Below are 22,410 nucleotides of genomic sequence, written 5' to 3' on the forward strand. Positions count from 1 at the left end.
TGTTCGCAGCGCATGGCTGTGCTCACTTTTTTAACCAGTAGAATTGCCAAATTTTCGTCTAAACATGTGTATGGTATTGAGGTACTACAGATATTTGTGTGTTTTTTGGGGGCACATCGGTAGTTTAGCCCCAATCTCTGTAAAAGAAACTTCGTAGGAATTGCGACCTAAACATATTTTTCGTGTAAAGATCGTAAAAATGTTAGGTGCTGGAGAAGATCAACCATCTGCGTCAAGTTTTTATTTCAAACTCAATTTGCCACGTTCCGCCCATGAAAAGCACGGCGTAAGAGACCAAGTACGCACCTGATCTCGTCATTTCATCATCTCCTTCCGCACGATAAAGCCCGTCTGCTATTATCAGCGACACTATTGCAGCAAAATCTCTTGTTTATGAAGAAACGCGAAAAGGCTTTGCCCGCTGCTGACGTCAGCAGCGGGCAACGCTATACATTCTTCAGAAAGTTGTCCGCTCATGTGAATGCCGCAACGCTCGCCAAAGTCGGAAGCGCCTTTGTATAGGTCGACACTGAGAGTGGAACGTGGTCGCTTGGCGAACTCTTGGCAGTTCTGACGAGGCTCGCCGCACGCTGGGGTTTGAGATTATATTGAAGTTTTCGCCGAGCGAAGCGGAGCGTTTCGAGGGGTGTCTGCGGGCAGCATGCACTGTTTGATCAAATGCCATACAAGCCGATACTGGCCACTCCCGCGGAGCGCGGGCACAAAGTGATCGCAGCGCCCATAGCGAGTTCGGAGTTTCCGCTAGCAGACGAATTCTCCACAACAGATTGGTGTTGACTATCTCTGCGCGAGGTGACCAATGAAAAATCACGGGTATTCGCTGCTTTGAATGTTAAAAAGTAGGTGCCACCTCAGGAGTAAAGGACATTTTCTTCGCTTGAAAGAGATATTACAGCTTTCAGTGTAAAGTATTAGGGCTCTCCTGAAGAAACACTCTGTCAGAACTTATGTAGGCCAGGCAAAACATGAATGCAACTTCGCCCTGTTTGTTGAAAGAAGGGCAATGATCAAAAATGCGAGAATATAGCTGCGTTTCAACTTTACTGTTCTTATCGATTCATTCGTTTTGTTGTTGCGATTCCTATTTCTAATGAATGTATTGCTTAAAATTGTTTTGACGAATAGGCGAGCTGGCTATTCCTCTTAAGATCGTCTCCGGATGAAGAAGCAAAAAGCAATTTCGAACCACGTACGTTATTGCGACGTCAGTATGCTCTGAAAGAGGTCGACTGTCTACATGCAAATCTGAAGCTAATACTGAAATTAATAAAAGCGGACTTACAAAAAAAAAGCAGACTTTTTGCGCGAGCAAACGAAAAAAAGAGGAGAGTGTCGTACCGCTAATAAAGGTGATTTTGGTGACGTTATATACGGTGCACAAATTTCGCTTCTTAGCAGCGGGATGACTAGCATCTCCTGCGTCTTTTACTATAAAGGTCGGCACCCGTTGTACGGTCCCGGAACTCTTTCCAATTTTCAGTCTACTTTCTTTCTATGCTGAAGGCGACGCTACGCCTCCGCGCTCTTTCTTCGTCCTGATTTTATGCGGTTGTTTTTGCTTTTTTTTTCTTTCTGTTGTTTACATGACGGTCGAATAATTGCGTCTTTTGCTTTGATTTCTTTGGCTTAGTTTGTACTTTCTTTCCTTCGCTACTCCAGCTGGTTCGTCTCGTACTCTATGCCAGGACATTTGGAGGGTCGTCTGCAACTTTCTGGTTAATGTTCTTTTTTTTTTCCACAATCGTTTGCGATAACCTACTATTTTCGCCTGCAATTGAGTTTCTAATCAGAAAATTTCAAATGTGCTTTTTTATACTTAATATGTATATTAAAAAATGTAATCTCGTTATACATTGCTATTCGGATTTCATTAGAGTACGCGCTGAAGTCTGCTATGGGTCATCATTTGCTGTTTAAACAGCCACCTTGTGGCATAGACTAGCGCATATTTGGAGATGGCAGGCATGCCATGTACTGCCTACCACTGCAAACACAATTTTTTAAGGTGTGGTTGAAAATCCTGCTTCAGCTTCCCGAAGACAGAACAGACGTGAGTAATTAAGTTACTTCAAATTAAACTGGAAGAGCTATTCAAGTCTGGCTTAAAAATTAACACTGATGCCTCAACAGATGATTTTGACAACTCCACGGAGATGACGGAGAACTTCACGGATTATAGAACAGATGCACAACTGAAAACTCATTCCTATGTCGCCGGGTGGGCTGCAAGTCAAATTTGTCATGCTTGCTAAGTCCAACTGCAAAAAGAAACATGGAACACCTCGAAAGCCATTCTGTAGAGAGAACAAGAAATACTCGTATGGGAAAACGACACCACCTTACAACTTAGCTCCTCACCTAGCCGGTAACATCAGACGTGTCTTCAACACACATTTCATTGATATAGTGCACCAAACAAAAGTCCAGCTGAAGGCGTACTTGAAGCCGCTGATGGACACTCGAAAAAAAGGCACGGTGTGCAGGGATAGCCTGGACACGCACGTCGACAAGTACTTCTATATACTTTTAAACTGCTTCGTCAAGCGAACAAGCAATCAACCTGCCAAAGTCACTTGGCAGAGAAATGCGAAAGCAAAAAATGTCACGCACTGTTAGCACGTAGCATATTGCGGCGTGCGACTTACCGGGCGGCGTGAGCTTGACTACGTTATTCCTTTCCTCTGTTTTCGTTTTAGCCCCTAGCAACGCCGCGAAATCAAATAAACAAACGTGTAACGTGCAGCTCAAAAAAACGTGCTCTTTTTTTTTAATAGTTTCATGTGTGGCTTCCTCTTTGTTTGTTTTGGACTCAACACCGACGGCGACCATTACCGGTTCATTTTCAATGGTCCTACCGACTCCCTCCGCGATCGTCGCCGTTGAAGGAGGTCTTTGCTGGGTGATTTGTACCTTTGTATTGTCTGCTAACTCTTTATTTCATTCTCCGTTGTCCACGACTGCTCCCCATTTCTTATATTTTCGTCTGCGATGAGAACTCCATCTTTTCTGCAAAGTTTAGAAAGTGATTGCACGGTCATAACCTGCTATTTTCGTCTGCAATTGAGTTTCTAATCAGAAATTTTCAAATGTGCTTTTTTATACTTAATATGTATATTAACAAGTGTAATCTCGTTATACATTGCTATTCGGATTTCATTAGAGTACGCGGTGAAGTCTGCTATGGGTCATCATTTGATGTTTAAACAGCCACCTTGCGGCATAGACTAGCGCATATTTGGAGATGACACGCATGCCATGTACTGCCTACCACTGCAAACACAATTTTTTAAGGTGTGGTTGAAAATCCTGCTTCAGCTTCCCGAAGACAGAACAGACGTGAGTAATTAAGTTACTTCAAATTAAACTGGAAGAGCTATCCAAGTCTGGCTTAAAAATCAACACTGACGCCTCAACAGATGATTTTGACAACTCCACGGAGATGACGGAGAACTTCACGGATTATAGAACAGATGCACAACTGAAAACGCATTCCTATGTAGCCGGGTGGGCAGCAAGTCAAATTTGTCATGCTTGCTAAGTCCAACTGCAATCAGAAACATGGAACACCTCGAAAGCCATTCTGTAGAGAGAACAAGAAATACTCGTATGTGAAAACGACACCACCTTACAACTTAGCTCTTCACCTAGCCAGTAACATCAGACGTGTCTTCAACACACTTTTCACTGATATAGTGCACCAAACAAAAGTCCAGCTGAAGGCGTACTTGAAGCCGCTGATGGACACTCGAAAAAAAGGCACGGTGTGCAGGGATAGCCTGGACACGCACGTCAACAAGTACTTCTATATACTTTTAAACTGCTTCGTCAAGCGAACAAGCAATCAACCTGCCAAAGTCACTGGGCAGAGAAATGCGAAAGCAAAAAATGTCACGCACTGTTAGCACGTAGCATATTGCGGCGTGCGACTTACCGGGCGGTGTGAGCTTGACTACGTTATTCCTTTCCTCTGTTTTCGTTTTAGCCCCTAGCAACGCCGCGAAATCGAATAAACAAACGTGTAACGTGCAGCTCAAAAAAACGTGAAGCTCTTTTTTTTTTAATAGTTTCATGTGTGGCTTCCTCTTTGTTTGTTGTGGACTCAACACCGACGGCGACCATTACCGGTTCGATTTTCAATGGTCCTACCGACCCCCTCCGCGATCATCGCCGTTGAAGGAGGTCTTTGCTGGGTGATTTGTACCTTTTTATTGTCTGCTAACTCTTTCTTTCATTCTCCGTTGTCCACGACTACAATAGCATATAGAGTGGTCTGTTTTTTTTTGTTTTTTTTAAGGTTTCTGGTGACTTGTTTGGTAATCCAGTGAAGCGGTTACTCGTTAACTCTTTGTTACTGTATCACAGATCGAAGAGGCATGGCCTGCTTTAAAATAGCCAGCTCACAGAAGAACAAATGCACTCGAGCCCAGGTCATCCGCTCGAGCTGCGCCAATGATGATTAGAGTCCTCATTAGCAGTCACCATATTTCCTACCCCTTATGCAGACTTGTAATTGTAACGCACGGGGGTTGCGAGTCGGATATGTCTTACTTGTTTCCGGTTCCAGTACGAAGCCATCAGGCACTTTAATGCCGGCGGCTCGAGTGTTGGCGGTAACGCGTTACAATAACGGCGTTACCGATAACGCAGATTTTTTTCTGTAACGTAGAGACGTACTGATTTATTTTTAATACAGCAATGGGTAACGTACTTACGTTGCTCATTTCTAGTAACAGGTGACGTAGCTACGTTACTCGCTACATTTTCTTCCCAATACCTGAAAAAACGTTATTTTTTTCGCGCTTAGCTGATGATACTAATCGGACAGCGCCAAGCGGGCACCATCATGGTGTTCTTGATGTTTCTTTACGTGTTCTATCATCGCTGAACGAATCATGAAGAAACAGGCCCAGTTGTGCTTTTGAGGCTGCTGACTGGCCCCATTAGCTGGTATCGTCGGATGAGAGTGGACTTAAGCTGGTATAAAATATAGGCGCCAAGTCATTAATTATTTCACTCATTCCACATACCTTCAATATTTTGCCTGTCTTTTCTCTACGCGAAAGGTCCTACTTTAAGAACACCCCCAACGCCTACATCTTGTGTCACAATGTCGAAAAACGCTGTCGCAAAAAAAAAACAAAAAACAAAAAAAAACGCTGTTGCCATCAATGTATAAATAACAAGTAACACAAAAGTAAGGTGCGTTATTCTTATTGGTAACGGTAACGCGTTCCTTTTATTTTGAGGTAGCGTAGGTCAGAAACGCGTTTCCCTATTTGCCAAATAACGAGTACGTATATCGTTACTTTTTTGGTGTTGCCTACAACACTGGTGGGCTCCAGGTGGGTGTTTAACTGGGAGGACCGGGGGACATTCATATTAAATGCTAAAATATCAAGATCATCTGATGTCAACCTTGCTAGAGGTGATCTGCATGAATCTGACGGGTTTTCTAATCTTCATCCAAAACTCCTTAAATGACGTTGCCAATTCTTCTGGTGGCAACGCCTATAACCTAGCGTAATTTCCTGAATGAATGTTTTACCAACACCTGCTTGACCATAGAAGGGAGGATCCCTTTGTCTTTCTTGTTTGTTTCGTTTTTGGGAAAGTACCTTTGGCGCTTCAACGAATCAAGAACCGTCCAATAGGTCCTGCTGGTGAGCAGTGGACATGGAGATTATTCCGTCAAGATGTGAAGGGTAATCGGGTACTTTAGAAAGAAGTCTCAGATTCCTGTTCTCATGTCTCTTTCGGAGGAACGTTTAAAAGCAGTCTTTAACGTTTTCAAAATAGGTTTAAAATACGTTTACTGTACTTCGAAAGTACATTGGATTTATAGTAGTTTATTCAAGTACATCGCATCCAGTGTACTTAGTACTTTACTTCAAGTACACCACGTCTCATTTACTTATACTTTACTTGAAATACCTTTTAGATGTACTTTACCCAACACAGTGCAGAAGTAAACAGCTTCACCTATTTGACGAGCAGTGCAGAGTGGTGTCCTCCGTCTAGGCGTTATGACTCCGCTGCGGCTTTTGGGTAGGACTCGGCCAAGGGGAGGGCGCCGTCAAGAGTGAGGTCCTTCTGGAATATCGAGTACCAGGCGTGCACAGACGCCTGTGTCATGGAGAGTGACGATGAACGCTTTCAAAAGCGTGCAAGATTGGGCATGGGCTTCAGGTGCATACTCGCAGTCGGTGATGATTGTTCGAAGCACTGGTATAAATTATTTGACCGATTTATTCTCATTCCTTTTTATTCTTTATCTGTGTCTGCGTATTCTTCTGCAGAAGGGCCTAAGGCAAGATGCATAAGTGCCTGACAAGGACTAGCCCCTTCTGGGTGTGCAACGGGCCACATAACCATTAAGACGGAAAAAAGACACATTATACAAAAATTTAAAAAAAACATTCAATAGCCAAACTAATCAAATGAAAAACAACCAAATGATCAATATTTAATAGCAGAAAAAAACAAACATAAAAATTATAAATATTTTCACGGTATAGCCCGATAGTCTCAAACACATGATTTATACACAAGTTTGTACTAGGGTCAGTGGACAAACTATATCGAATGATGTTGATAAAATGTGAAAGATATAAATAATACAAAAACACTTTCTGTGCAATAGCATAGTAGAAATAAAAAAAGTCAAATTCAAGGTCATTCAATGGAAGGCCATTTAAGGCAAATTTAAAGGTCAGAAATATCAAGACAAGTGAACAGGTGCTAACAAAATGTGAGAGCTCTGCAAGCAAGATTTCATGTTTGTTTCCTGACGAGCCGAAAACTGTTTCGCCCGTTCGAATTGTTTCAATTTTTTAGGTGTTATGTGTTTTTTTAGTTTCTTTACTAGCTCCTGATACGCTTTATTCGAGAAACAATTCAGCATCTAGAATGTCTCGGCACGAACTGATGCAATATTTAAGTTCTCGTCCGCGTCCACCATAACTTCATCGACATCAAGACAAGGTTGGAACTTTATATGATAGTCGCCATTGCTCCTTGTCGGGTGGAATGTCTCGCGACCATAAAAGCGGAGTGTAGAATTTTCCAGCATCCTCGTTGCATGAATGTGATATATCCTATTCAGTCCGCTCTTGTCTTGACCCTCTTCGACAGTGTAGTAACTCGATGAGTCGGTTACTATTTAACTGTTTATTACAGTGTGAGAGGCCGAGGTAACATCGCGTTGATTCTAGATAATCACCTCGCAGATTGAATGTGCTCGAGCTCAATCCATCAGCTCTAGCTGCACCGACGAGGACGACGATCGTCTTAGCAGTCCCCTCAACTTGTGCAATCTGATCAGCGTTGAAATGTATAGATTTGTAAGCTGCTTACAATGCTTTAGTATATTGCTGCGTTGTTCATTTTGCTATATGCTGAACTGCATGGGAGCAGGGGCCCGGTTATGCCAAATATAGTACAGAGGAGAAAAAAAATGTGTGGAGCTGGCGTTTCGCGTAAGTGACCAATTGTTTTGGAACAAAAACAGTACATTACTTGTCTTTTGTGTATTGGGGTACTTCACAAAATAAGGGGCGAAGATATGAAACATACAGGTCAGTATTCCTGTGGTAAAATGTTGAAATTTCTTTTAAGATGATTATTTTTTTTTCTATCAGATTGACGAATTGGTGGGTGTGCTTGACAGTACTTTTGGAGAGATGCTTGAAAATAATACATGGATGGATAAATCTACACGTGAGGAGGCAATGCAGAAGGTACTGACCCTTATTCGTATTGTGACCATGTACTAATTAGGTCATTCATTTCAGCTTCAAAAAATGACAGCAAAAATTGGATACCCTTCTTGGATACTAAACGAGACGTATCTTAATGACCTTTATAAATACGTAAGTTATATTACGCCGATGACAAAATAATATTATTTCATATTTTGGTAAGGTTTGTTTCTGTGTTCAAGATATTTTCAGCCGTTCTAGTCTTGATTTATCCCGATTTTGCATAAATATGCCAATACAACCAATAGGTTGCATTTTTTATATTTTATATACAGGTTGTTTAATATTAATTCCAACTGTCTCTTTAAACTGGGTGAGAGTTAGACAGATGCCCTCTTTACAATGTATTTATGAAGCTTGGATGACATCAGTTGAGGGGATAGTCGTCATGGTAAGCAGGCTATTTCAACTAAAATCGCTTCATGAACTTTTTAGTGATTACTTTTTAGGGTCATGTTGCAACGGCAGTAGGCGAGATGTGATAAATTGCTAGGACGTCTCGCAACATTCAGCGCATGCATCATATCGGCCATCTTAGTTAAGTCTAACTCGGAGAGCCGGAGAGCCGCTTCGGCGTATTCATTGACCGTGTAGCCCGCCGGAGGAATGATGCAACGATGGAATTTTACGAGCTCAAACCATAGCCTGCGGCGAAACAATTTAAAACCTTTACGTACCCTTTCTGAAGACGGGCTCGCAACTTGTGCGCGTCCACAGCGACGTCGTCTCACCAGCAGAGCAAGTCGTACGGGTTTGGCTTTCGGAGCGTACACGCGGCCCTCATCAATGTCGATACAGGTCTGCGATTCAAGGTATGTAAGAACTTTTGCATATGAGCGTGGACCAAGGAAGCTCCACTTACTAAAAGTGTGTTTTAAAAAGAACCCACGATCTACGAACAGATCGCTTCTATGTGTGCCTATTTAAAATCGGTAATTGAAATTGGGAGCATTCTACTTCAGATTAGAGTCACCACATTTACTTCCGAGGCACGCCGACAGCTTTTCACTGTACATCCCATCTCACAAATTGTGTTCTGCGGACTCGAAAGGACGAGTTTGAGAACTTGGCTTCGGAGAATTCGTTGTGAAAATGAAAACTCGCGAAGAGAAGAGGCTTTCAAAAGCGTCGCGCTCGCTGCAGAGGCGGCACTGAAGGCGCCTTTGTAGTTTATTTGCACTTAGGACGTCATAGTGGCACTTTAGTGAACTGACAAGTTGCAAAGACGCAAAACGGTAAAATCATTAGGAGACGTATGCTCCCAACGTGGCTCCCACCTTGCTGTTAGTGAGGCTTTATGTAGATTAGAGCAGTACCTTCGCGGCGTGGGTTATTAGCGCTTATAGCCACCGAAGGGTAACAAAGAAGCTTACAAGCAATAGAGTGATTCACTATCAAAAATTCGCCGCGATTTAAAGCACTCGTCGCGAATGCATCGCGGTAAAGAAGGAAGTCAACAGGTTTGCGCCGTCACAGTTATATCTTGCAAGGTTGCAGTCCCCGATATACATAAATCCTGTACGTTGAAAACAGCCGTGCTCTTTCCTACAGTACATTACATTAGCGACAGATAGCATCCTTTTGTTCAGGCTAAGTGTACACATAGCGAGACTGTTATTCCGAACATTACACCGGCGCTTTTTGCGTTATTTTCGAAGAGCAAATTAAAGAACTAAAAGTTTCACCACCCATTTTAGTTCCCCCAAAGCGTTATTCTCAAAACATACGTAGTTTTAGTGATAGAATTCCAACTGTCAAATTAAAAGAGGAAAAACCGACGATGGTTTGCTCGTGATAACTGCTCTAGGGCTCGAATAGAAATAATAAACGAATGAACGATACATTCGTGATACATACCGTGTTCCCATTGCTGTCGTTGGCTCCACCTTGCTTGCAGAGTGAGTCAGAGCAATTTCATGGCTTCTAGCTGGTAGAAATAGAAAATCGCACAGCACACACCAGCGCGCACCAGCCCATCCCGCCGCTTTTCTGGACATAACCAAGATGGCGGATCTAGTTCTTCTCGCGCCTAGTAGATGACGCATTTCGTATATTTAAAGCCCATTGATAAAGTCGTTTTTACCAGGACCGCCAACAACTGTCGTGGAAACGCGCAAGACACGTTCCACGAGCGGGTGCTCCCCCGCCATTCCCCTCCAAGGGCCGCTCAATTCAGAGCTGCGCCGCCATTCGCTTCCAAGGGCGGCTCGAGAAACGAGCCTTGTGCACTGGCGCGTTTGACGCTACTTGCAAGATAAACGCAAAAACATCGAGGGGCTTTACGTATACATCGGAATGACGGCAATTGCTGTCAATGGAAAGACCAATAAAAAGGTGAAGTTGCAGTATAAAAATGGGCGTTAGCCCTGTCCACATTCAGGCTTAGTAGAATGACGTGGTCGTTTCAGCCACGTCGACACATGTCTTGGGCGCACTGACCAAGAACACACTGCCGAGATAGTGCAGACATAATTGAAACGACTACGTCACTCTTCCAAGCGGCAGTGCGGGCAGAGCTGCGACACTCTTTTTGCGGGCAATTTTCGAATTGGAATAAAAACGTGAAAGTTGATAAATTAACACCTGAAAACTTATGCAGTATTGCTACACTTGCTCATCGTTCTGTCCTGCAATAATAATATACGTGAGTAGTGCAATTAAAACATATTTCCTAAAACCAATATTTAAAATTAATTAAACAATTTAGTTAATCAGCCAACTTATCATGACGATTATTCTCTCATCTAGTTTGTGTTCTCCTAGATAAAAAGAGGTCGAAGACGGCACTCGCCTAAACCTCACCCCCTTTTTATAAAATTATATGTTCGAGTTCAAAACCAAGCACCCGATTCATGCGGCTGGCCGGATATAGAGGGTGTTCATCGACAACTCTAAATATTTAAAAAAAGTACAGTTGAAAAAAATACACGCTTGACTCGAAGGCACAGCTTTCAACGTAATTATTTTTAGATATGCTATATGTGAATACCCTATTTTCAAAATTTAGTAGGCTCTCAGTGCATAGTCCGCTAAAAAAAAATTCTGCTTAAAAAAAAAAAAAGGTTTTCCTTGAATTGAATGCACCTGCTGCATGATGCACACCCGGTTCACAGTTCACACCTCATGCCAAGTAAGCGAGAAAACATAATTTCATACATAGTATACATTTCACAAATGCCTCCTTTATAAGCTCGAGAAGGATCTACCATCATCATTAAACTATGCTTCCATTTACAAAATCCGTCATGTATCGTCATAAAGCATGATCAAGAAGAAACAAATTATCGCCTAGTTTGTACCTGTATGATGGTCCGCACCGCGTAACATTTACATTAATAAGCTGTAGTGTGTTATCTATAGTCCTAAAATATGGTTTGTTTTATGGGGGGAAAAGACGAGACATGCAAATTATGAACATGTGTGTTTGTGTGTGTTGTGTGTGTGTGCGTGCGTGCGTGTGTGTGTGTCTGTGTGTGTGTGTGTGTTCTTTTCTTCATAGGTGCCTGCAATTTTTTTGAACTCTTCATTTGTGAATGTTCGGCGCGGCCTGAATTTCAATCACCACCTTCAGGAACTTCTCAGATTACGAAAACCATATAAGAGAGAAGATGAGTGAGTATTATCAATGCCTGTTTTCTTGGATTTATTTGTTTGATATAGATCCCACTCATGTGTAGAGTTACAATTCTTTTATCAAACTATTCAGGTGGGTCACAGGTGCGGCAGTGATAAATGCGTTTTACGGTGTGCTGGATAACGACATCAGTAAGTATCCAAAACAATAAATAAATTCCAGAGCAGTAAAGATCCATTTTGGATTTTCCCTTTTCCTTCCTCAGGCTCAAAACAGTCACCACTATACACGAGTTCACGTTGTTAAGGCATCTCTCACATAAATATTTTATTGCGCTGTCGATTTTCCTAGTAAACCGATCGAAACGAGACTGAAACTATGCAGGAGCAACTTAGAGTAGCTTGATATTTTGTTTTTATTTATTTATTTGAAAATACTATCAACACTCTCTTGATTGACATTACACAGAGGGTATCCGTTGCAAATATACGCACATCAATGCGGGGAGCGGTTGACAATTCACATATGTTAACACGTACGCAGTACAAGTTTGTGACTCTAACAGGTTAACAGCTGAGTGATTAATGTTCAAAGGCTGGGGTGCCGTTTCTACATACAGGATTTCGTTCGGCAATTGGCTCCTGGCTTTAATCGTTCTTATCAGAAAAAAACAAATTAGTATTGGGTCACTCCATATCAAACGTCCCAGACGTTGCGCTCGACCCCTTCCGATTTTTAAAGAAAAATTCATGGCTTTTTACCGCAATGTCCGTAGCCATGCCCTATAATATTTTTGGCGAAAAAAAAATTTTTATGACGTGAACGCGGTTTTAAATTTTAGAAACAGCGTGGAGCTAGGCCTCACTCAATAAATGATTAACTGTATTAATGAACAAGTCTTCACCAAGAAAGTCGTAAACGTAGAAAAATGTTTGAACAGCAGTAGAGGTTTTAATACACGACATTTCGGGAAGAGACTTCTTTTCTTCAAGTTAGTTAAATACCTAACAATATTTTTTTGAATATGAACGGCTTTCGACTTACAATGTGGCTGGATTTCTGAAGTTTTGTTAATTTAAATGTTTTTTAAATAAATATTTTTCAAAATTTTAACATATTTGTTATTTTAGTACAAAATACCTAACTGCTCCCGGAACTTAACATAACTTTTTACCGGGTTCCCTGCCGGTATATGACCTATAAAAATGTTTAAAACCGCTCAATTAAATATCTCGCAGCGAACAAAAATCCCGAAGTTGCAAAAAGTGTGTTTCGACGCATAAACAGCCGCTTATTTCATCCTGAGGTGGTCAAAGTAAAAATGGAAAATATAATGGGTTTGGAAGAACGATCGATAATCTTTTGATTCTGAAAGTTTAATTAAAGTAATTTTTGTTTAAAGCGAGAAATCAATTTTCGAAGTTAAACCCCAACCAGGCGTCCTTTCTTAACGCCTCTTCGCCGCACAGCACGCCTCCTGCGACGATAGCCGCTGCGATTAGGTCAAAAGAAGAACGGAGTTTTCTGCCGCTTCCCCTCGCCCGTCTTTCCGGCTGCAAGGGAAGAAACGGCGGGTATCGCGTAATAATCGGAGTAGCCGCCAGCGCGTAGCAATGGCTGGCCCGTTGTGCCCTTTGTACACGAGGGCGGCTGGAAACGCGATGCCTAAGCGACAGGCGGCACCAAGTGATCAGGACTTCTCCATGCCATGTCAGCGGCCCCACAGCCACCTCCGATTCCTAAAATAAATTTGATGGCTCATCACCGTAACGTTTGTGGTGCCTCTCTAACAAATATATATATATATATATATAAGTGAAAGATGCGTACTGTCGGAGTTACTAATTCGAAGTTTATTACGACGTTTCGAGCGGGGACCGCTCTTCATCACCTGATGAAGAGCGGTCCCCGCTCGAAACGTCGTAATAAACTTCGAATTAGTAACTCCGACAGTACGCATCTTTCACTTATTAACTTTTCCCGGTCCATTGTTTCCCCGCAGGGGGCACCTGTGAAAGCAGGTGTTTGGAGAGTGGCGTCTCCACGGACCCCGAGCCATGCGGGTTTGCCCGCCCACGTCTGACTGTGCGTGGCTTTCCCGTGTCTGGGGAAAAGGGCATCCTGGTGGTTGAGCTGAGCCCGGGGCAGGGTTGGACCCTTCGGGGCCCCCCGGGCGAGGCAATACACCACTTCGGCCCCCGCTTCTCATAGACGGAAGTCCTGGTAAGGCCCGGCCAGGATGATTCAGTATAGTCGCCTTTTCTTCTACTATCCCCTCCGATCTTTCGCTTTTACCTTTCCTGTTTCTTTCACTTCCTTCTCATTTCTTTTGATCCTTTTTCACCCCTCTTTGGCGGCAAGGACTAACCTTGGGTGGCAATAGACCTCTGTCTTGACCCACACTTGGGTATAGTTTCCCGGCAGCACTGTTACCGTAACGTCTCCAGCCAAGCCCATCTTGTTATGGTGCGTTACCTAACCCCTTGTTGGGCTCGGTGGTGGGCGGTGCACCGCGGATTCCGAACACTCTTTGCCCTTTTATGGCGCCCCACCCCTCCAAACCCCGTTCAGGGCACGCCCTTAAAAGGCGCTGCCCCGAACAAAAAACCATCGACAAAGAATATGAAGCAGAAACGTTTAATAAGTTTTTCATCGTTCATTCGCTGGATGAACGAAGACCTGTTTCCAAGCTGTCACCTTTTATTGTAGCAAAGGTGCTAGAAAACCTTGTAGGGTTTTCCTACAAGGCTAAAAACAGCACACTGGAGACCTTCTCGTGGAAGTGAATACAAAAAAACAAAGTGACGCACTTCTTAAACTAACTACCATCGTTGACGTGAAGGTGTCGGTGAGTCCTCATCGCACACTAAATACTGTCCGTGGAGTACTCTCTGAGGACGACTTCTTGCACACTAGTGAGGAAGAACTCCTCGAGGGACTCCAGGGTGCCGGTGTCGTCGCCGTGAAACGCATTATGTTTAGGAAAGATGGCGAACAAATTCCTTCAAGGCATGTTATCCTGACGTTTGAAAGACATACCCTCCCCGAGACAGTCAAGGCAGGATACTTGAACTGCCGCATTCGCCCGTACGTCCCCAACCCCCAGCGGTGCTTCCGTTGCCAGTGTTTTGGTCATGGAACACGTAGCTGTCGAGGGAAGGAGACGTGTGCGAAGTGCGGTAGTCAAGGTCACGTTTCCGATACTTGCGAGGCGGCTGCGGCCCTCTGCGCTAACTGCGGTGGACCACATCCTGCTTATTATCGTGCATGTCCCTCTTGGAAGCTAGAAAAGGAAATTCTTACCATCAAAGTAAAAGAAAACATATCATACCCAGAAGCCAAGAAGCGGTTCTCCTTTTTGTCAAAGGGGAGTTTTGCCGAGGTGGTGCGCAGGGGCCCTGCACCACGCTCGGAGTCAAGGGCCACCCAGGTCTCTCTCGAGATCTTGGCGGCCGACTGCAGGGCCCCAGCTCCCCGACAGGACCAGCGGCTGCTTCCTCCAGCCCCTGGTGGTAGCAAGCGTGCAGCTCCTCCTTTCAGGGACAGGCCGGCAGCAGCCGCGCCTGCCCCCTCTCCTAGGTCGCCCCCTGGGGAGACGGAGCGAGCTTCTCGCTCTTGCTCGCTAGAGAGGGCCCCCTTACCGAAGGAGCAGCATGGTGCCCATGCAGCTCCTATGAAAGGAGGGGACCAGACGAGCTCAGACGACCCGTCGCCCAGTTCGTCTGCAACCCTCCCAGCCGGTCGTGGTCGGGGTTTGCCCCCCCACACACCTGGCCGGACAAGTGCTGTTCTAAAAACAACGGATACCTCTCAGGAGGTGGAGATGTCAACAGATGCTGACAATCTGTCCGCTCCTGGGTCCGACCAGGACAATATGGAGTGGGAAACGCCCTCCAGTAAACATAAAAGGAATAAGAAGCCTGTTGTCCCACCCAAATGATGATCCCAATGTCTTCCACCTAGTTTGTGTTGACTTTACAGTCATACTCATTTTACTAAGTTTATTTTTCACTTTTATATTTACATACCTTTTATAGATGACTAAGTTACATTTTATGCAATGGAACTGTCGCGGTATTTTAAGAAATATTGATGATGTCAACTATTTTATGGATCAGCTTTGACCCATCGCTCTCGCCTTGCAAGAAACCCATCTTAACACTAATTCTTTTAATATTTTAAGACGTCATCAGGTTTTTAGAAAAGATCGCCCCTCTTCCACGCCTTCTGGTGGTGTTGCAGCGGTCGTACAGAGGGGAGCTGCTTGTTCTCAAGTCCCCCTCTGCACGCCAATGGAAGCTGTTGCAGTACGTCTCCTTCTAGACCGCCTTGTAACAATTGTTTCCTTATACTTGCCACCTAATGCTCCTTTAAACCTTCAAGAGCTTCAGGGACGTATAGGACAGCTTCCACAACCGTTTTTAATTTTGGGGGATTTTAACGCTCATCATCCTATGTGGGGTAGTACCCGTCAAGACTCCCGTGGTGGTGTGATTGAACGTCTTTTATTGTCTTTGGGGTTGTGCCTTCTTAATGGGAGAGAGCCAACGTTTTTTAGTGCGGCACACAACTCATTTACATCCATCGATCTTTCTATTGCTTCACCTTCATTGCTTCCTTGTTTTTCCTGGAAGGTTCTTCATAACCCTTTTGGAAGTGATCACTATCCAGTTGTTTTAGAGAGTACCGTTCCATTGCCTAATCTTTTAAAGAGGGTCCCTAGGTGGAAATTAGACAAGGCAGACTGGGCGCTTTTTAATCTTCACTCCACTTTAGATCCTTCGCTTCTTTCGTCTATGTCCCCTGAGAACGCTACACTTTATGTTACTGAGCAGATACTAAAGGCTGCTCAGCAGTCCATTCCACAAACATCTGGTAATATACCGAAGAAATGTAAACCTTGGTGGAATAAGGAGTGTGCGACAACCCGGGCGGACCAAAATAGGGCGTGGGGCCGATTTGGCAGATACCCCACTCCAAGCAACCTTGTTGATTTCAAGCGACGAAAAGCCAAGGCTGGTTGGACTAGGAAGCAGGCAAAGCGGAAGTCATGGATGAAGTATCTTTCTTCTTTAACCAGCTTTGTCCCAGCCAAAGAGGCCTGGGACAGATACAGGAAAGTAAATGGGGATTACAGGTGCTTTGCCATTCCAACGTTTAATGCCCCTTCTTCATCACTAAAAGATAATGGCAACATACTTGGGGAATATTTTTATAATTCATCTAGTTCGGCCAACTACAGTGTTACTTTCGGACAATTAAAAGCTCGTGCGGAACGACAAAAACTTGTCATGTCAGGAGGAAATCCAGCATCCTATAACCAGCCATTTACGCGATGCGAGCTTGAGATGGCTCTTAATGTGACAAAACTTTCTGCCCCTGGTCCCGGTGGAATCCATTATGAAATGCTGCGCCGCCTTTCTCCAGAATCCATTGAAAACCTTCTCCTGTTTTTTAATCTTTTGTGGGAAAAGGCATGTTTCCCTCGGGCTTGGAAACACGCACATATCATTCCCCTCTTAAAGCCTAACAAAGACCCCTCACAACCATCAAGCTACCGCCCCGTTGCACTAACAAGCTGCCTTGGGAAAACATATGAAAGGCTTATAAACAGGCGACTGGTCTACATGTTAGAAAGCCAGAGGGTATTTGATAACAATCAATGTGGTTTTCGCCAAGGTCGATCTACCCTTGACCACTTAGTTCGCCTGGAGACTGTGATACGTGAGGCATTTGTAAACAGGCAGCACTGTGTTGCGGTTTTTTTCGACTTAGAAAGGGCATACGACACAGCGTGGAGGTATGGGATTCTCCGAAACCTGTATGCCTGTAATATCCGGGGCCGTATGCTGCGAAGCATAAAGGAATATCTGACAGACAGGACTTTCCAAGTTCGTCTCGGCTCAGCCCTATCTGATTCCTTTGTTCAAGAAAACGGAGTTCCTCAAGGGGGTGTTTTAAGTGTTACTTTGTTTTTGCTAACAATGAATTCACTCGCACAACTGCTGCCACCCTCTATTTCATATTCTCTTTATGCTGATGATATACAGATTTCATCATCGTCTTGTAACCTTTCTAGTTGTGAGCGCCAGTTGCAGTTAGCCATAAAGAAACTGTCCAAGTGGGCCCACGAAAATGGGTTCAAATTCTCTGCTTCAAAAACGGTCTGTGTTCCCTTTTCTTTGCGACGTGGGCTCTCTTTGGATCCATCCCTGGAACTGAATGGAACTCCTATACCTGTTAGGAAAGAGCACAAATTTCTTGGTGTGATATTTGATAGAAAGCTTAATTTTATTTCCCACCTTAAAGCGCTGAAGCAAAAATGCCTTCAGTCGACAAACCTTCTGAAAGTATTATCTCACAAGTCTTGGGGGTCTGATAGAAAATGTATCCTGCAGCTATACAATGCCCTTGTACGATCCCGCCTTGAGTATGGTGCAGTAGTGTATGGGTCGGCTCGGCCCTCTGCCCTTAAGATGTTGGACTCAGTTCACCATCTTGGCTTGCGACTGGCAACAGGAGCTTTCCGGACGTCCCCCGTCCTCAGTTTGTATGCAGAATCCAATGAGCTGTCCCTGAACAAACGACGTACATATCTTAGTCTAACATATGCTTACAAGATTCTGGCCGACCCTCAGCATCCAACTTACTCTTCCCTCACAAGGTCAAGGTTATATCGCCTTTTTGAAAATAAATCAAGCATTGTAAGACCCTTAAGCTTCCGCATTGAACATCTTCGCTCCTCGCTGAACCTTTCTCTGGACCAGGTCGTCCTCGTTTGGAAAGTCAACGGTATTCCACCTTGGAAAACACAGCGAGTTGAATCCGACTGGTCTCTCGCAAAGTTCAACAAACACGGCATTTCCCATGCTGTAATTAAGCAAGAGTTTGGAGAACTGCGAAATAAGTATGATGGTTATCTTCATGTTTATACTGATGGTGCGAAGACCTCCTCTTTTGTCGGTTGTGCTGTGTATTCTGAAAGCTTCTCCAAGGTTCAACGACTTGATTGTATCGCCAGCATTTTTACTGCGGAGCTTTATGCGGTATCAATGGCGATTGAATATATTATCAATAGTAAAATACTGAGGGCAGTCCTGTTTGTTGACTCTCAAAGTGTGATTCTTGCAGTTTGTTCTCTTAAAGATACTAAAAGTATGCTTATACAACAGATTCGATATAAACTTAACTCTGCTTTGCATGGGGGTCAAAATATAAAATTTTGTTGGGTGCCCAGTCACATTGGCATTCATGGCAATGAAGAAGCCGACAAACTTGCAGGGTCTGCTGGGAACCTTCCACAATCGCTCTCCTGTCTACCCTATCAAGATATTAAGACCTTGGTGAAGTCCTCAATTCTTCATTCTTGGCAATTGAAATGGGACATGGAGTGCGATAACAAGCTTCATGTAACCAAACCTACATTAGGAGTTTGGGAAAGCTCTTCATGCAAGAGCCGACTTCATGAAACGTTGTTGTGCCGCCTGAGAATTGGACACTAACTTATAACTCATAGGCATCTGCTTTCGGGAGAAGATCCACCTGTGTGTGATCAGTGTGGTGACAGGCTCACTGTTTTGCATATCTTGTGGCTGTGTCCCGGCCTTCAGCCCAAACGCCGCATTCATTTCCCTGAATTTTTCCAATATCAGATCCCATTTCATCCTGCTCTCCTTGTGGGAGAGAATCCTCTAGTCTCTTTTGAACGGGTAATGGAATTTCTTAGCAGTATTGGCCTTTTACACCGACTCTAGCCTTTTGGTCCATCTTTTGTAAAACCTTTCCTTTAGTACAATGATCCTTACAACTAGTTTGGCGCAGATGGCCTCGTAGCTTTTGCGCCATTAACCCCCCAAAATCTCTCCGGTCCATTGTTTTTATATTTACCTTACTTTACCTATATATATATATATATTTACGAAAAACAGATTTCATGGGGTGATGGCGGTTTGAACTAGTAAAACGGGGGAGGCTGCAACCACAAGTCATTCAGTAATTGATAGAAAGTAAGATTTTTTTTTACGGAACACTCGAATATTTTTGACTAAAAAACTCTACGGTGTTTCGATTGCTATGTAATAAGGATCATGGTGATGGAATTTGGTATGCTTGAAGCAGTTTTAAAAAATAAGGGATATATGAGCATTTTAGCATATTTATATTTTGTAATGAACTACAGGCTTTGCTGCATGCGGCTGTGAATACTCTTATCGATAGCCTTGTAGGTATATTGTACACAAAAAGGTATCATACCGTACAACTAAATATCTTGCACAAAAAAAAAACTAAATTTTTACAAAATTGCGTTTTGCCGTTTAAAGAGCCGTCAATTTCGCCTTGAAGGTGGCGCAAAGAAAAATAGGTAACATGAGGACATCTACAAAAAAAGTTTATTTCCTTCTGTTCTTGAAAGTTTAATTAAAGTAATTTAATTCTAAAGAGGAAAGAAAGTATTTTGAAGTTGAGCTTTCGCGCGCAAACCTGGCGTCGTTTCTTGCGCCTCTTCTCTGCAGAGCACGCCACCGTCGAGCCCGGCAGAGCGTGCGCGGTGTCACAGTGTGTGCACGCCGGTAGGTAGGATCTCGAGTTGTTGGGTACATCTTGGTGGCAAGAGGCTTTTTTTCTACACTTGTTGCTTTATGGCTTTTACTATTTTGACATTATTGCGCGGCTGCGTCCTCCTGTGGACTTCCACTGTCTTGATATCTGCAAATGCTTAGCGCTGCCAGGTAAGAGCATCGACTAGTAACCTAGTTGTTTCTTACGTACATACCACAATCACTTTCTCTTCTCGACGTCTGGACAGATGTAGACAGCAACACAAAAGCCCCGTGAACGGGAAATCTTATGCGACGAGACGATGTGGTGTTAACTAATGCGCGCAGTTGGAGGCTCGCGCCTCGTTTGTGTTTAAATCGGCATTGAAACTGCAAATTCTTGCGTCGCTGAATAGTTCCCCTTTTCACTGCAGTATGTGTGAAGGCTAGATTTCACGGCGATACTATCGCGTTTCCCTTTTGGGAGAAATCCACGTCAACTGATGCCACCCGTATTACGCATCGCGTCTCAAGCCGCCCTAGAGTACAAAAGGCAATACGGGCATGCTATTGCTACGCGCTGGCGGCACCTCCGATTATTACACGATACCCGCCGTTTATTCCTTTGCAGCCGGAGAGACGGCCAAGAGGAAGCGGCAGAAAACTGTTCTTTCTTTGAACCTAATTGTATCAGCTATCATCGCAGGTGGCGTGCTGTGCGGCGAAGAGGAGTTAAGAAGCGACGCCAGATTATGATGCGAGAGTTCAAATTCAATAAATGTCTTCTCGCTTTGAAGAAAAATGACTTTCATTAAACTTTCCGTATCAAAAGCTTATCGATTGTTCTTCCAAACCCACCTAATTTTGTATTTTTACTTGGACCACCTTTGGGTGAAAAAAACTGCTGTTTATGCGTCAAAACGCACTTTTTCGCAACTTCAGGATTTTTGTTTACTGCGAGATATTTAATCGTGCGGTATTAAAATTTTTTTATAGATTATATATCTGCAGGGCAGCCGGTGAAAAGTTCGATTAAATCACGGGAGCAATTAGGTAATTTTTGATAAAACAACAAAAATGCGAAAACAGTTTTTTTTGTTTTTTTAATTAATATTTAAACTAAAACCTTTACGAGCCCCACCACATTGTAAGTCGAAAGCAGTCCAGATTTAAGAAAAAATATTGTTGGGTGTTTCACTAGAAAGTTGCTTTTTTTCAATTATTGAGTGATGCCTAGTTTCACGACGTTTTTAAAAGTTAAAACCGTGCTCACGTCATCAAAAATATGTTTTCACTAAAAATATTCTAGGGAATGGCTATGGACATTGTAACAAATGGACATTCATTTTTTTTTAAAAATCGGGAGGGGTCTAGCGGCAACATCTGGGACGTCTGACATAGAATGGCCCTATTGCTTGAAAATATCGGCACCACTGTAAGACGTTTGGATTCTCTTCTACTGGTGTAATCTGCCTTACCCTTCTTACCAGCTGGGCGAATATATGTATTTTGGGGTAAAATTAAACTAGCTGTTAATAATTTAAAAAAAGACCTTTTAAGCGTTGGATTTCTCGCCTTGTCTGAAATGGTTGTAGATTGCTCGATTGGAGGATCAATATTATGGTATACGTGTACCATATATGACAACTATCTTCTAAGGGCGGGTTTATGTATGTTCTATACGAGCCAGTTTTAACTCATCTGGTTGCGGGGTTTAATTTTTTATCAGCAAACATGGATTCCTTTATGTCGTTAAGCAGGCGGTATCAACGCGTTTACTCCGCGTCAAATCTTTTGGGAAGGTAACCCCGAGACACTTTAAGTCTTACTCTTAACAAAAGGAAGCTCCGCTTCTTATAATATGGGCATATACAAACTTTACAAAATGTATTTTATATTTAACGTGTAACACGATTCCTCTATACAGTCAAGATATATATTTAGTGATGTTAGTTGTTACGGAGAGCTTACTGTTGAACAGGTAGTACAATCGTCCAGACAACGCCTGACGTGAAAGTAACAGGATCTCAACGGGGTTCTTTCGCCATGACTGAAAATTGCTAGCACCAGTATCACCAATCTTAGTCCCTGGCCTCATGTTTTAACTTTGTAAATATGTAAAAATTCTGTGGCGTTCTTATGTACATCGTGTCAGCATTAGTTTTATTTATCTCATTAGTCTTTTGCACTGCGCAATTTTGCCGAAGTTTCCACGCGTTTTGGTTTATGATCGGCGAGATTTCGTGGTCATAATTGTTGTGCAGCTTCATAATTAACTAAATATTAAATTTCAAACTAAAATAAATGTACTCCTCTAACTTGAGTTTTTATTTTCTGTACTTGCGTTAGCATTCACTTTTGTGTTTAAATTCTTAGTTGTGTTTATTAATTTAGTTTTTCTTCGTTTATGATCACACTTTTTCTTCCCCGTCCTCAAGACTTTTGAAGATGCCTAACCCGGCCCCTTAGTCAAAAAGTGTGAAAACCCCTGGTTTAACGGTTAAAGGGGTACTCCGCCGAT

General features: G+C 43.2%; 1 protein-coding gene across 1 annotated transcript in view; it reads left to right on the forward strand.

Moving 5' to 3' along the window:
• Positions 1-22,410, forward strand: part of LOC8041670 (neprilysin-4-like) — a 136,542-nt gene that overhangs the window by 65,748 nt on the left and 48,384 nt on the right. Inside the window, exons 10-13 of the mRNA XM_040217498.1 lie at positions 7,659-7,757; positions 7,812-7,889; positions 11,278-11,390; positions 11,485-11,543. Coding sequence (XP_040073432.1) covers positions 7,659-7,757; positions 7,812-7,889; positions 11,278-11,390; positions 11,485-11,543 — 349 coding nt within the window. The remainder of the gene's footprint in view (positions 1-7,658; positions 7,758-7,811; positions 7,890-11,277; positions 11,391-11,484; positions 11,544-22,410) is intronic.

This window comes from Ixodes scapularis, unplaced genomic scaffold (genome assembly GCF_016920785.2).
Source record: "Ixodes scapularis isolate PalLabHiFi unplaced genomic scaffold, ASM1692078v2 ptg000292l_1__unscaffolded, whole genome shotgun sequence".
NCBI lineage: Eukaryota > Metazoa > Arthropoda > Arachnida > Ixodida > Ixodidae > Ixodes > Ixodes scapularis.